At 41.4% G+C, this 15,440-nt stretch overlaps 1 protein-coding gene across 1 annotated transcript in view; it reads left to right on the top strand.

The window, feature by feature from the left end:
• Positions 1–15,440, top strand: part of SGCD (sarcoglycan delta) — a 292,141-nt gene that overhangs the window by 174,909 nt on the left and 101,792 nt on the right. The window contains exons 4-5 of the mRNA XM_084884490.1: positions 3,075–3,162; positions 9,373–9,492. Coding sequence (XP_084740616.1) covers positions 3,075–3,162; positions 9,373–9,492 — 208 coding nt within the window. The remainder of the gene's footprint in view (positions 1–3,074; positions 3,163–9,372; positions 9,493–15,440) is intronic.

The following is a 15,440-nucleotide window of genomic DNA, read 5'->3' as shown; positions in this document are numbered from 1 at the left end:
GCTTGGTTCAATTAAGTTACATGCCCAGCCGAGGCTGGTTTGGCTCAATGGATAGAGCGTCGGCTTGGGGACTGAAAGGTCCTGGGTTCGATTCCAGTTGAGGGCATGTGCCTTGGTTGCGGGCATATCCCCAGTGGGGGGTGTGCAGGAGGCAGCTGATCGATGACTCTCATTGATAATTCTGGCTCTCTATCTCTCTCCCTCCCTCTCTGTACAAAATCAATAAAATATATTTAAAAAATAAATAAGTTACATGCCCAAAGTCACCCAGCTAGGAAATGGTAGAGATTGGAAATGGGATGGGCTGACTCTAGGATTCTCCTGCCACATGGCACAGAGTGGGTGTTCAGTTACATGGGCCATGAGTTCGTTAATGGTGGAGAATGCATAGAATAAGCCACAAAACAGTTAAGTCATTTTCTCAAGGCTCCACATTGGTCATGGCCGTGCAGCTCACCCAGTTCTCTGATTCCAGGGTGCTCTTCTCTCTCTGGCATCATGTTGCTGAATCTACTGAGAAATGTTAAGAGTGTTAACTTCTAGACACTAGACACGTATAACCTCCTGTTCAGGTTCCAAGTTCTGAATTCTCACATTTCTTAACATTGTTTTTAAGTTGTAAGTACAGTCGCTAAGCACTGCGGAAGCAATGCCAAAGAAACTATTTCTGGCTGATTGTTGTTTTCTAATGGACAGAAAAAAAATCTATGTCAATATTAGATTTAATGGATTTCTTCTACTCACTCTGATCCAATTTAAAAAACTTTTCATCTGGCAAAATATGAATTTGAAGGCATTGTGGAAGATTATGATGAATCTGTAGTGGCCCTGATGTAGCAGAGGTCATCATCTGCCCCCCAACACTAGGACAACAGCTCTCACACAAGGCTATTAGTTATTCAGGGCCTGAGTGGGTCATTTTATCAGAGCTTAACTCTAGACTATTTGTCCATGGAAAACTGCCTCATTCACCTGTGGAAACCACCTCAGGCCTGGGTGTGGGCTACCTGTCAGGATAGTCCTGCCTTATGCAGGCAGTAGACTGGTATCACTGATAGGGTCCTACACCCACCAGTTTCAGAAGGAAAAGACACTAGACAATCAGCCCACATCCTTTCTATCTCCATAACCTCTTTTTTGCATTTCATCTTGATAAGACCATATCTGTGTTCTTTCCAAGGCTCAGCTCAAGCATTATCATCTCCTTTGCTTCCCACTCCACAGCTTCTCGAATAATCTTACTCTTCAGGAAAGTTCCCCCACACTTTGTTTGTAATCACCTACTGTTCTCTGCCTGGTGTCATATGAGTGCCCATCTCATTATCCCCAGTAGAAAGAACATAGACTTTAAAAGTAAAGACTAAGTCTTGCCAGTTTTCAGTTTCCTCACAACTTTTAGGACGGTGATTTTCTAAGTCTGGGACTCAGTGGATACTGGGTTGTTGAATTTCAGGCACATGTTATGCCATGTGGTAAAAAAGGTTTAGGAAGACAGGAATACCCACATTCTTTTTTCTAATAACAGCTATCTGATTACTGACATGTTCTGTCAGGGATTCATCCTTTAGTTGTGGCTTTAATTTACTTCAGGATAGGGAAAACACTAAGCCAGATGCAGACTATGGCCTGTGGGCTAAATCCAACCCTCTGCCCATTCTTATATGGGATGATTTTTATATTTGTTCTTTTTTTTTTAATTTAATTCCTTGGGGTGACATGGGTTAATACAATTATATGGAGCCTTGGCCAGGTGTCTTAGTTGGTTGGAGCATCATACCATACACCAAAAGGTTGCTGGTCCATTCCTGGTCAGGGCACATATCTAGGTTGCAGGTTTCATTCCCAGTTATGGCACATGCAAGAGGCAAGCTATCAATGGTTCTTTCTCACATTGATGTTTCTCTCTCTCCCTTTCTCTACAAATTAATAAACATATCAGGTGATGATTAAAATATATTAAAAATAAAATACAGTTATATAGGTTTCAGGGGTACAATTCTATAAAACATCATCTGTACATTGTATTGTTGATCCCCACCCAAGCCAAGTCTCCTTCCCTCATCATTTATCCTTTTTACCCTCTCTTACCTCCCCCTGTCTCCCTTTCTCTCTGGTAATCTAATTTTTACATTTTTCAAAGATTGGTGAGGAAAAAAGAAGAAAAATACTTTATAACACAGTAAGATCACATAAATTTTAAATTTTAAATTATATGATGTCATTGTTGATGAATAAAGTTTTATGGGAATGCAGCCATACCTTTTTGTCTGGCAAGATGGGTCTGTGGCTCTTTTGCGGCAAAACAGCAGTTAGCAGTTGAGTAGTTACCACAGAGACTATACATCCCACAAAGCCTAAACTGTTTGCCATCAGACCCTGTGCAGAAAAAGTCTGCCAACCCCTGTTCTGAGTCATCCTCAGCAATGTCTACAATGGTGTAAAAAAGGAATTAGTAGATCTTCTTATAAAGGAGGAAAGCACAGAATGCCTGAAGGAAAAGAAACTTGGAAACAAGGAAGAAAGTGGAGGCAGAGGCCCACTGGGAGGTGCCAGGTCTCTGGGTTTTGTACCCTGGGTGGCAAAAATCTCCACTAAGCACCCTCAGTCTTTGTGGATTCTCACAGATGGTGGACATCAGCGGGGCAGACATTAGCTATTTTACATAAGCTTTATGGTCTCTATTAAGGACTCTGCATGGTTCCTTTGGACAAATTATAAGCTAGGGAAGGTGAGAGTAGGAGGTATCAGTCATTCCCTACCATAACATGTACCAACGCTAACTAACACCAAAGGGCTCTATGTAGCCCACTTGTCTGACTCAACCTGTGGGGGAGGGGGTGTCTATGTTGAGTGTATATCTATCTGTGTATTTCTTTAGAGGGAATTCCTGTTGGATGAATGCCAATGAATTATCACATGTGTGTGGATCATTAAACACTTGAAGTTTATAAATAAAGACACATCAATAAGAACTTGGCTAAAATCAGTGCGGCCTCTTCAAGAATTGGGGTGATAGTGTTTTGTTTAAAAAGCTTCTGTCATTTTCATGTGTTTCTCTTCTTTTCTTATTACAGGGTAATGCCCTATACTTCAAATCAGCCAGAAACGTGACAGTGAACATTCTCAATGACCAGACTAAAGTGCTAACTCGGCTGATAACAGGTAAGAGAAGAAAAAATCTTACATCACTTGATCCATGCTAAGCACTCAGAAAATGCACAGCCAAAGCTTGAATGTAAACCATGTGATCTAAAGAAAGCACATTTTACAGGGTGGAGAAAGGGAAGGTAGCATGTGCTCTATGGTTCTACCAAAGGGTAGTGTCTTCCTAAAGACACATTTAACGTATGCAAATCCAATGATACTTGTTTGGGAGAATAGATTGGTTTTCATGTAGCATCGCCCCTAAACACAAGCCAAGGGCTTCCTCTAGTGTCAACCACAAAAAAGCTCTGCTCCAGCGTTGGAAGAAAGCTGGTTGTGTTGATTAGTTGAGAGAGCGAAGTATACACACAATGGTGCTCACCATACTTCATGGGGTATAAAAGGGATTTTTAATAATGCCAGATTCATTGATTTTCACCTTACCTCAGTTGCAAGATGCAGATGTACCCCCACTGAAAATGTTTGTGTGGCTCCTTTTCAGATAACAGATTTGCCCTTAACAGTTGTGGAAAGCACCTCCAGGGTTCTAAGCTACATATTCCTGAAATGTAAACAGGGATTGGTTGTTCACAGTAATGCTTCTGGTGACAAACAGGGGCCTCAAGGCCATGGTAACGTGCTGTGTGGTATGACCAGTGCCCCCGTGGCATAGCCAGTGCCTCCTCAGTAAGTCACAAGCAGCAGTAAACAGAAGCCAGCAAGCACCTCACAGTGAAAAGGAAAAAAGGGGGTGTCTGAATGGCATTGTTCTACGTCCAAACAGAAAATGCCTTTTTTGGCCTCAAGGCTGAGAGGAAACTATACAGATGGACATTTTGTGAAGGCAGTTGCCCACCTGCCCTGAATGAAATGTTACTGCGACTGAAACATCTGGAGCCCCACTAACACGCATGGCCCAGGGAAATGGATGCCTGCGTGCCCAGTCTGGCTGGGAAAGAGCCTCCCTGTCTGCTCCACAGGAGCCCTGCCTATGGCTGTCTGGGGTCCACAGCCCGTGGGTGACTTGGACCATCTACCAGTGAAGAATTCGGGGGTGTAAAGAGCAGTCCATAAACAGGCTGTTCCGGCGGGCACGCATGTGGATTGTTGGCGAGGCTTCCCGAACATCTGGCCCACAGTCACAATGCTAAATAATTAAATAAACAGCTTCAGTAAGCAATGATTTAAGTAGCATGTGTGAAAATTGCCTCCAGGAGGGGAATAAATCCAACCTCCAGCTCCCAGAGTTCCACATTCAAAAGGAACTTATTTAGCCTGTTGATCATTTGCCATTTATTCGCAGTGGGAGATTTGGTTGATTTGAGAGATTTTGTTTTGATGAAGCTGAAACTGCCCAAATGACTATTTCTTAGCAAAGAAGCAAAGAATCAGTTTTTCCCCTCGTTTCTTTCTTTTCTCCTCATTCATTCTAATTCCCTCTCTCTCTCTCTCTCTCTCTCTCTCTCTCTCTCTCTCTCTCTCTCTCTCTCTCTCTCTCTCTCTCCTGTTCTCTCCACTCTCGCTCCTCCCTCCTTCCCTGTCTTCTGTTTTTCTGTCTCTCCTGCCCAAGTCAGCCCCTCTTGGGAGCTGACACACCTATCCTTAACTCTTAAGGCCAGGCACAAGATAGCTAATGTTAGCAAGAGATGAGCAAAAAGCCATTCTACCACTAGCTGGGAAGAGCCTTTTAAGATGATTTCTAAAGAGGATAGCAGATGTGTTCAAAACCTAATTCTAAGCACTCTACTCACACACCCCCCACCCCAAAAGTTTTCCTTCAGGCTTCCCATTGACATTTATGCACACAGAGTTGCAGCTCCAGGAGATTCCTCTAAGTTTCTGGTTTACTTATCCGAGAGCAAATGACTCCTGTCATCCAAAAGTTGAGATTTATTATGGCAATCCATAAGATTCAAGAATTCCCGTTTAGTTGGTGTGGCTCAGTGGATGAACATTGACCTGGAAACCAAGAGGTTGTTTCAATTTCTGCTCAGGGCATATGCCCTGGTTGGACCTTGATCCCCAGTACTGGGTGTGCAGGAGGCAGCCGATTGATATTTCTCTCTCATTGATGCTTCTGTCTCTCTGTCCCTCTTTTCCCCCCATCTCTCTCAAATCAATAAAAACATTGGGGAGGGGGGAAGAGAAGAATTACTGTTTACCTAAGGAATGTCTCAAAGCCCAGAAGAAATTCCAATATTAGCAATTCACGTACCCTTTTCCGATGAAGCAATGTTTTAAGTGATGGTTAAGTTCCCAGGCTAGACCACAAATAGATTTTTGCCTTAGACCACTGCTGATTTTAGTGTCTGCTCAGTAGTGGGTCATAACAGGAAACCCTTGGACCTGTCACAATAAAATAGTGGGGGAATCTTCCACAACATCTCACCAGAGTGGGGAAGGGACCCAGTATCAAGAGAGTTAGGGAAAGAAGTTTACTGGGTAGACTGTAGGCCTTTCGGGCATCCATATTGATGGCCACTGCGGATGCATCCTGGTGGGTTCCAGGTCACCCTGTGAAGGAGATTAATGGAAAAGGTTCTTTACTTCCCATACAGACTATCATGCTCAGGGCGGGGGGCGGGGGGGGGGGGCGGTTGTAGATTAGTTCTAGGTTACACATAGTGGATTTTTCTACCCCGAGAGGAACAATGGGTTCACCTCCTGAGTAGTTAAGTCTCTGATTCCACTTGAATTCTCTCTAGAACAGCGATTTTCAACCTTTTCCATCTCATGGCACACATACACGAGGGGTTATGTTTAGAGTTCCTAAAATTCTACAGTACACCAAAATTATATTGTTTGCCTATCTAACCAAAACAACTGGTATAATCTTGATTCATTCACATGAGATGACTATTGTTGTGTTGGCAGTTGTCATTATTTGACAATCTAAGGGTAAAGAGATCAGTGCCTCTGACTAAACAGTCAGGTATTAAAAATTATTGTGGTACACCAGCATGCCAGGGCACACTGGTTGAAAACGCTGTCCTAAAATCTTTTTTTTAAGATCTCCCCATGTCCGAGGAGGTTTGGCAGCCCCAGGTGAAATTGACAAAAGCACAAACCTCAGTCTTTCTGTGAGGTTTTGGCTAAAACTACCACTTAATGGGCTCAGTGGTTGAATGTTGACCTGGAAACCAAGAGGTTGTTTCAATTCCTGCTCAGGGCATATGCCCTGGTTGGACCTTGATCCCCAGTACTGGGTCTGGCCCTCGGTAAGTTCTATTTTGTGTTCTGAGAAGCCCTGCAAAGCAAGTAACTTAGTTGTGTTTTCTGTTCTCTGATTACTGCTGTCAACTCGTCAGTACACTCTCCTGTACGTCACAGGTTCCATTCATAAGTTGGGAGTAAACACAGTTTACACAGAGGCAGGTGGTCTCAACTCCCCAGGGGCCCCATCTCATGTGATGGCCCAGGTCCATGGAGGCAAAGTTCAAGTGTCTGTGTTCCCGGTCATGCCACCACTTTGCCATCTGATTGGATCTAGAGTAGGCAACCTGGGCTCACCTGTGACCATTCCAGGGTCATTCATTCATTCATTAGCACTGCTCCCAAATCACCCCCCTAAAAAAGGTAACCAGGAGCATTGGCAAGTAATACAGACTGTCCTGAAGGTTAGGGTATCACCAAGAAGGCAGCCGCATCTTAGCCCTCCCAGGACATTGAATCCAAAGCCCTCGCCATACATCTCTATTCTTTCAGGTGCTCTCTCTCTCTGGTCCTTGTTTCCAGCTTTCTACTTCCCTCATCCTCTACAAGCTCCTTTTTTATCTGCTCCTCGTGTTGATTCCATCTTCCTCCTCCTTCCCAAACAAACAAACATCTTTTTTTTTTTTTTTTTTTTTTTTTTTTTTTTTTTTTTTTTTACTGTGGAGCAATTATGAAAGCTCAGCTCCAGACCCAGATCTGCCACTAATTCACCTGATGACCTTGAGAGAGCACTCAATCTTCCTGTCACGCACTCTTCTCACCTGCAGCATGAAGCAGTTGGAGAAGACAATACCCAGGAGGCCTGGGCCATTGGAAATTTTGGGGTGTGTCTGCTAGTTCAGTTCCCCACTCCCTAAGAAGCTCCCAATGCCCTTTTTACCAGAGGGTTGTTGTGGATGTTCTGGGAAGAGATCAGGTATGCCTGGTCGATGTGATCATGTGCGTGAGGCAAGTGTCCTAAGGTTCTGGCCATAATCCTTTTCAGTGTGTTATGACCACTGCGTTAGATGAGACAATCACAGGAAAAAATCCCCTACATTTCACAGTGTTTTTTTTCCTCCAAAGTTCTTTTTATAATCAGTGGAATGTGATCATTTTAAACTTCTGATGGGGTAGATAAGATAGGGTGATAGTACAATTTTACAGATGCAAAAAATGAGATTCGGAAAGACTGAATGATTTGCTGAAAGTCACATTACCAGAAAGTGAGCAGCCCCAGACATCCAGGGGCTGGCCGGGAGCTGGCAACCAAGCCTTCAGGTTTGCCCTATTTGACCATAAATAATTCCACAGAGCATCAACACCATACAAGGCCACTCAGTGGCCAGGAATGATAAAGACAAAACAAAGACAGCTCAGACAGAATAAAAACATTTATCCAAACCACAAAAATGACCAACATTCCTCTATCCTAGCTAATAGGACTGTTGTTACACTTTTGGCATGGTTCTGGTCTTCCCAACCTCTAGAAAAGACTTATTAAGATACCAATCACATAATTACCCCCACTTCCTAACAGCAGCTAATTCCAAGCAAAATCTTACTTCCTTAAACCCAGCCCTAAATAAGCTAATATAAGGCCAAATACTATATAATAAGTCCTTCCTTATTACTGGCATGCCTCCTGTGGTTCCCTTGGGTGTGCCTCTCCCTCATAGCAATGTGTACTGAACTCAACTTGTTCAACAACTGCTGTGTTCCTGGCCATTTTTGCCTGGAAGATATGAGGACTCTTTTATTCCTACATTTTATTAATAATGAGAAGGAAACAAAAATTCTATATCAGAATCTCCTGGAAAATTCTGGTTAAATATAAGATTTTTATATCCTAACCTCAATTTTTTTTTTTTCTGTATGAATTTCCAGGACAAACGATAAGTTCCTTTGTAACCTGACCTGAGCTTGATGAGGGTGATAACACTGACTTATTGTGATGAACTTCATGTGTTCAGGTAGCTCTAGCTCAGGCAGACTGAATTGTCTCCTTCCTTTTTTTTTTTTTTTTTTTAATTTTAGCACATTAACCTGTTTTAACTTTTCCCATAGTAGCTAAAATCCTCTGTGTCTATTTATTTATAAACTAGAGACCCGATGCACAAATTCGTGCACAATTGAAGTCTTGCTGGCCTGCCCCCATCAGAGCTAAACTGGCAGAACAGGCTAGGGGGAGGGGCTTAGGATGGTTGGCTGGCCAGCCCCTCCCCCAATTGGGGTGGGTGAGGCAATCAGGGCTGGGCTGGTCAAGGAGAGGATAATGGGCAGTTGGCCGGCCAGCCCCACCCCCTGGTCAAATTCCCAATCAAACTCCTGGTTAAGGAGACAATTTGTATATTAGCCTTTTATTATATCAGATGTTTCAACTTATATGCACTTGTCTCCATCAGAATGTAAGTGTTTTGGGACCAGGCATCTTGTTCTTTTTATGCTGCCATAGTCCCACCTTCAAGAATAGCATCTGTTGTCATATGATAAACCCTCTGAAATTTATTTTTTATGAAATAAAATTATAGCATGAAAGATTCAACAACTTCCTAGGCAAGTCATTACAAGATAGTATAACCTTTCCTGCCAGGAAAGGATATATATACTGAGGAAATAGATTTGTCTGGGACAGATTTCAACTGAATTTAAAGTCCCCTTTTACAACAGTTGGAGTGATCAAAGATAACTGGTTGCTTTGTGAGGTTGTGAGACTTCTATGCCTTGATGTAGTCAAACTGAAACTTACAAGTACCAGTAATTGATAGTAATTTGGTGGTTAAGCTGAGGGAAATCTCATTAAAGCATTAGAAGGACATGGAAGAAGGACATGATGGCCTTTAAAATCATAGCCTGAGAGCATATGATAAAAGGTAATTTATAAGACATGGCTGAAGTCATGAGACTGATTTTCGTGGTTGACTTCTGAAAACCAATCCACTTACATTGGAGTCCAATGCAATCTTGTCAGATGTACGCACTCTTTGTAATAGAATGCAATGAGGCTAATGTATTCTCCCTCTCTCTCTCTTCCAGGTCCAAAGGCTGTAGAAGCCTATGGCCAAAGGTTTGAAGTAAAGACAGTTTCTGGAAAGTTGCTCTTCTCTGCAGATAACAATGAAGTAGTCGTCGGAGCTGAGAGATTGCGAGTTTTAGGTAAGGAAATGTTTTCATTGGTCTGATGCTACTGTGTCCATTTGAGAGTAAGAGTGGAATGGTGTCTAGAGAAGAAATTTAGGCCAATTACCTGGATTCTCTTAAGTCCTTGAATCCCCCACTTGGAGCATGATCCCTGGTGAAAATTTCTCAGGTCAGGAAGTTTTTGTGGCACATCTGCAAGCACTGAGCTTAAGGGATGGGGTAAGTGCTAATGCCAGGAAACATAACATGGCACATCCAGTCCTTACAACAGGCAGTCTTTCGAGAAGCAGTTAAGACCTTTATGTGTGTGAGAGCGATTATAGAGCTTGGTTGTAACTTGAGAATGACCTTTGCTGGTGACTTCATAGAAAATCAGCACAATTGCGTTTCTGGATCAGTTTGGTTGACCTATGTGAAGGTTTTATCTCTATTGAGTGGTTGTTTTATTTGTTTTAATCTATTAGGTCTAGAGTTGTTTTTTACATCTATATTGAAGTAAAATTCTACTAAAAAAAAAAAAAAAAAAGAGGTTTGTGTTCATGCACAGTGGGATGGTTTGGGTTTGACTTCTTTGTAGTCATGCTTTCTGAACATGGAGATGTGAGGTGATAAATCCCAAGCATGGAGCCCTTCAATTCTAAAATCTTTATGAAAAGTCTGTTACTTGAATCCAAACTAAAATACTCTCATTACCTCTTTTTTAAAAGTTCAGGGAAAATATATTGTTAGGTCAGATTATGCATGATGAGAAAGGATCAGCCAACTCTGCTTATTTTTAAACTGGATTTTAAAATTGAATCATAGCCAAGACCGGTTTGGCTCAGTGGATTGAGCGTCAGCCTGCGGACTGAAAGGTCCCAGGTTCGATTCAGGTCAAGGACATGTACCTTGGTTGCGGGCACATCCCCAGTAGGGGGTGTGCAAGAGGCAGCTGGTCGGTGACTCTTTCTCATCGATGTTTCTAACTCTCTATCCCTCTCTCTTCCCCTCTGTAAAAAAATCAATAAAATATATTTTATTAAAAAAATAAAATAAAATTGAATCATATACATAGCAATAAGAAGTGAGCATTTTTTCTGTGCGCCTATAGTTTTGTAGTTCTTAATCTAAACCTAAAATTTAAATTATTCCTATTAGAAAAAACTAGAAGCCATCATATGCAGATGACACAGTGAGTTGGGGCTACTCTCCCACAATCTTTCAGGTTCCAGCCATCCTCATCTTCCTCCTGAATTATTTGGAAATTGTTCTTTTTTTTCCCTTCTTTTTTTTACCTTCTCACTTTAGTATTGGTGGTAGAATATACTGTAATAGGGGTCATCTCTACTTCTGTATCTATATATCACTAGACTTCAATCACAGTATTCTTTTCCCTGTCTACCTCTTTGACTATGGAATATACTGTATGTCATCATTATATTAATATATTTAAATCTATAAATCTATTTTCCACTTTTTATACTGTTGGATACTTATGAAAACTTTTACTAGGTTATTGAAAAAATTTAGTCTTATTTGAAAACTTTTTAAAAATCACCTAGGGAATTTCTGAAAAGTTTAGGTTCATAGATCCAACCATGACTTACTGAGGTAGAAGCTCTGGTGGAAGGGCCCAAGAATGTGTCTGTAAAAACACTTGCAGAACCCAGCTGGTGTGTCTCAGTGGTTAAATGTCTTTCCATGAACCAGGAGGTCAGGGCACGTGCCCAGGTTGTGAGCTCATTTTCGAGTAGGAGTGTGCAGGAGGCAGCTGATTAATGATTCTTTCGTATCATTGATATTTCTATCTCTCTCTTCCTCTCCTTTCTCCTCTCTGAAATAAATAAAAATGTATTTAAAAAAAACACTTATGGAAATTTCTCTGGTCCAATAGTTGGAAGCATTGAATCTGAGAACATAAGAAATTAGTGTTTTGTGGCTATTCTGGTGCTTGGCTGACCTGGATCTTAATCCCTGCTGTCGTCTTTTAGATGTATGACTTTCGTCTAGTTACTGACAACCTAGCCAGTTTTCTTTTCTGTTCAATTGGAGTAAGAACATCTACTATCTCAAATTACCCCTACAGTTAAATGAGATCATATTATGTGTACTTATCACCGTGCCTACCACAAAACAGTACTCAGCCAGTAGTAGCTGCTGCTAATACTCCTGCTACTGCTTCCATTAATAATACTAATACTACTTTTTCCTTCTATTGATCCCTGAGAGTCTCTGAAATGCAGTAGTTAAAAGCTCAAAAATTAACCCAAAATATGATTTTATCCATCTGTATCCTTTCCTAGCTGTGTGCCCTTAAGTAAGTTATCTAACCTCTCAGTGCCTATGTTTACTCATCTACAAAATGGGGAGAAGGTTAATAGAAGTATATACCTCCTAAAATTCTTGAAAGGATTGAATGAAATAATCTATGCAGAATGGGTAGTAAATTGGCTAACAAATAAGTGTTCACGAAGTGCTGGAGGGAAATTACTATTTGTTCTCAGTATTATTAGTTTCACTAAGTATCTCCCATCTCCATCACTGATGTCCTCCTCTGGTCATCGCCTCTGCCCTCAATCAATCAGCTTGTCTGGTCTGTTTCTCTCTCTCCTACTCTCCCTCCCCCTCCCCATCAATCACCCCACCCTCCACTCTCACACTTGTATTTGTCCCTGACTTTCCTATCACTGTCACTGGCCCCATTATGCTACCCTGTCAATCACAGAACTTCAGCATCATCCTGACCAACATCAGACTCAGCAGAATCATAAGGTGGAAGTGGCTGCCCTGAGGGGTTCTATGGAAGTGAGAATTCGGGGTGCAGAGGCAGAGAGTGGAGGACAGCTAATCCCTGGTCAGGTGCTCCCTGTGGAACTGGAACAACACTCTGTCATCTAGTTTTTCCAATCTATGAGAATTGGTTTGCTAGAGAAGTTTAATTTTTTTTAATTCAGCAAAAAAGCCTTTTTAAAATAAAATGAAAGATCAGGGCTGCTCTGGGTTGTGGGTAGGGCTTTGGAGGGGCAGAGGTCATAGATTAAAGTCATAGCTGCTATGTGCTACCTCTTAGTGCTTATTTTTAAAAGCTTTTAAGTGCATGGTATTTAAAAAAAAAAAAGTTTATTGACCACTTGTGATCCAAGTACCATGCTTCCTATGCATTCTTCCATTTACACCGCACTAGCATCCTGTGAGGTAGGCATCAGTTTATCACCCCCATTGTCAGGGGACAGACCTCAGCCCTGCACGGTGAAGGCTGAGAGCCAGAATTCCCTTAAAAGCATTATACTTTCCTGCCTTTTCAAATGTATCCTATTTTCAGATGAGTAAACTAAGGCTTGAAAAAATTAAGAAAGTTGTCCAAATCCTTGTTCAAATCCTTGGCTATGGACTCCAAGCTCAATGCACTTAACTGCATGTAAATATGTTAGTTCTAAGACCCTTTCCAGCTCTTACAGTCAATAGGTTTTCCCTATTACTTGTAGAAATGGCACTTTACGTGATAGTGCTAGGTTTGGGGGTTTAATCACACACACACACACACACACACACACACACACACACACTTTTCAAGCTGTTCTCTTATTCAAGACTACTTTGCTCTACCAGCTGTAAAGTAATTGCCCAGGGGAAAGAGTGATGGTATCTCATGCCAAGATCCTTTTGTACAAATGGTGTTTGGCACTTCCCATTAGTTTCTTAGTGCTTCATGAATCAACTCGCTGCTTTTAAATCTGACTTTGCAAAGATACCGAGTAATTGTAGATGTCCCAACACTTTGGTTGAATCTTAGTGTACAAAACTATACTGGTATCACTTAAGAATTTTCTTCCACCCACCCCACCACTATGCAGACTAAGGGCTAAAAAATTACTGTGTTTTTGGTCTCTTCAAGGCAGGTGGATGTTGTTGTACAATAGTTATCACTTGTGCTTATGATGGGTCTCTTTGAGACGATTTAGGATAAAATCTGTCTCTCTCCATCATTAGGAGCATTTGTTTCTTATGTAAAGGCATAGGAAGAAAGCATCATGATAAAGACCAGTGCTGAGATTAGGAAATGACCACCCCACAAATCTCGCATCAGCCGACTCAGTGAAATGAGCCTCGTGGATTGCAGAAACAAGCTTCCTGTCAGCTGGGATACCGCCATATGGTGCGGAACAAGAAATTTAGGCAATTTCATCTTCAGTTTAGTGAGAAGTTTGTCTTTTGCAGTGGTCAGACTGCCAAACTGACCTTACAAAAAGGGCACTGGCTTATCACCTTGATTTATAGAAGAGCAAACTGAAGCACAAAGTGAAATGCAACTTGACCTAAGTTCCACAGGGACAACTGGTGGAGTCAGGATCTGAACCCAGGCAGTCTTACCCATGACACTCAATGGCCTTTTTCACAGTAACCTTCAACTTCACCAAATTCCACAGCTCGTGGGCACCAGTGAGAGCGGGAAAGAACAGGGCCACAGTTGTTCAGTTATTCCTCTGCTTTTTGCCTTTTATATACTCTGTGTGTCCCACATTTCTCCCACTTGGACTTTCTCTGCTTCCCTCACTGATGCTTCTTTCACCAAAGAAACTATGTAGATTCACACTTGGTATCACATGTGGCCACCCCCACGGCTCAGTCCTGGTTGTTCTCTTTTCACATTTCTATGGGAAATAAAAAAGAGTTGCAACATTTGCTCTTTTCAGCTGACCCCCAGTTCTGTATTAGCCTTGAACTGTCTTCTCAATTCTCATTCCAAATTCTCAGACAGCCTGGGCTTTTCTGCAAAGCTGTCTTTCCATCACTTCGACTTCATCACCTGCAGCTGAACTTATGTCTCTGACCAAGCTCCTGCCTCTCCAGAACCCACTTCCTTCATTCTCCAGATGGGGCCTCCATTCCCCTCACTCTGAGCCCTTGCTTTTATTCAGGGACCAGACCCTGTCTTTCTTCATATAGGCATGACTATACCAATTTTGAGTTTTCCATATTACAAAGATATCTAATTAAGTCTGACCCAAGAAAACTTAGATCTGTAGTCAGGTCCATCAATTACTCAAAAAAGTATAAAATTAGTGTGCAAGATGTGGTGTGGTAGAGTTTAATTATAAAACAAAATTATTAAATATTGTACAGGAATAGTCTTTTAAGAGCAGCAAGAAAACTCACAACATAGGCCAGTGCATCGAAGAGGCATCTTGGTGGAGACAGCAGGGAAACATAATTTTGATTTTCATTAATGGCCTATTTCATTGAAAAATGAATTGAACATTAGAGCATTCATAAACAAAGCATAATTATAAGGTGTTATTCTAATTGCTAATTGGGTCTATTTTACTCTAATTCTTTTTTAAAATATCGGCTCTAGATGCCACTTGATGCTAATTATCCAAGTTATGTTATCATCAACTGAAAAACATTTTTAATTAAGTCTAAAGCCATTTAAATTAGCATAAGATTTATAGAACTTTAAATGTGATCTGATGCTTTTATTATATTTTAAGGAAGACATCAGATGATATATTTAGCCTTTTGAATTAGTTTTTGATGAAACATTCTACTGCAACCTGGCAATTGATAATTATGATGAAAGGAACAGGGAGTTCTTAGTAGTGTTCATTCATTAAATGTGCATATCACATACATATATGCTATTTCGAAACCACTACTGTTGGTGTCTTGGGGATGCAGAGATGAAAGCCGCTGCTCTGTCAGGGAGCTGTCCAATTGGGAAGGTGACACACACATACAGATATCTGAGAGCACAAGTAGAAGACAAGCTGTTGGTTGGATAGAACAAAGTGACTGTAGAATTATAGAGTCCAGCTGTGGTGAGGTGGTACCCAAGAGAGAGTTTAGAAAGCTTCTTAAATGAAAGGAGTATCTGAACTAGGTTTGACTATGGATTAAGAGAAAAACAGAGAGCATTTGTTTGGTGGATGAAATCGCATACATGTATCAATCAGTACTCAGATGGTGTAAATGATACAAGTCCA

The sequence above is a fragment of the Pipistrellus hanaki genome, assembly GCF_964339955.1.
Source record: "Pipistrellus hanaki genome assembly, chromosome: 5".
NCBI classification, from domain to species: domain Eukaryota; kingdom Metazoa; phylum Chordata; class Mammalia; order Chiroptera; family Vespertilionidae; genus Pipistrellus; species Pipistrellus hanaki.
Note: the sequence above shows the minus strand (reverse complement) of the source record. Positions and strands in the feature narration are given on the sequence as shown.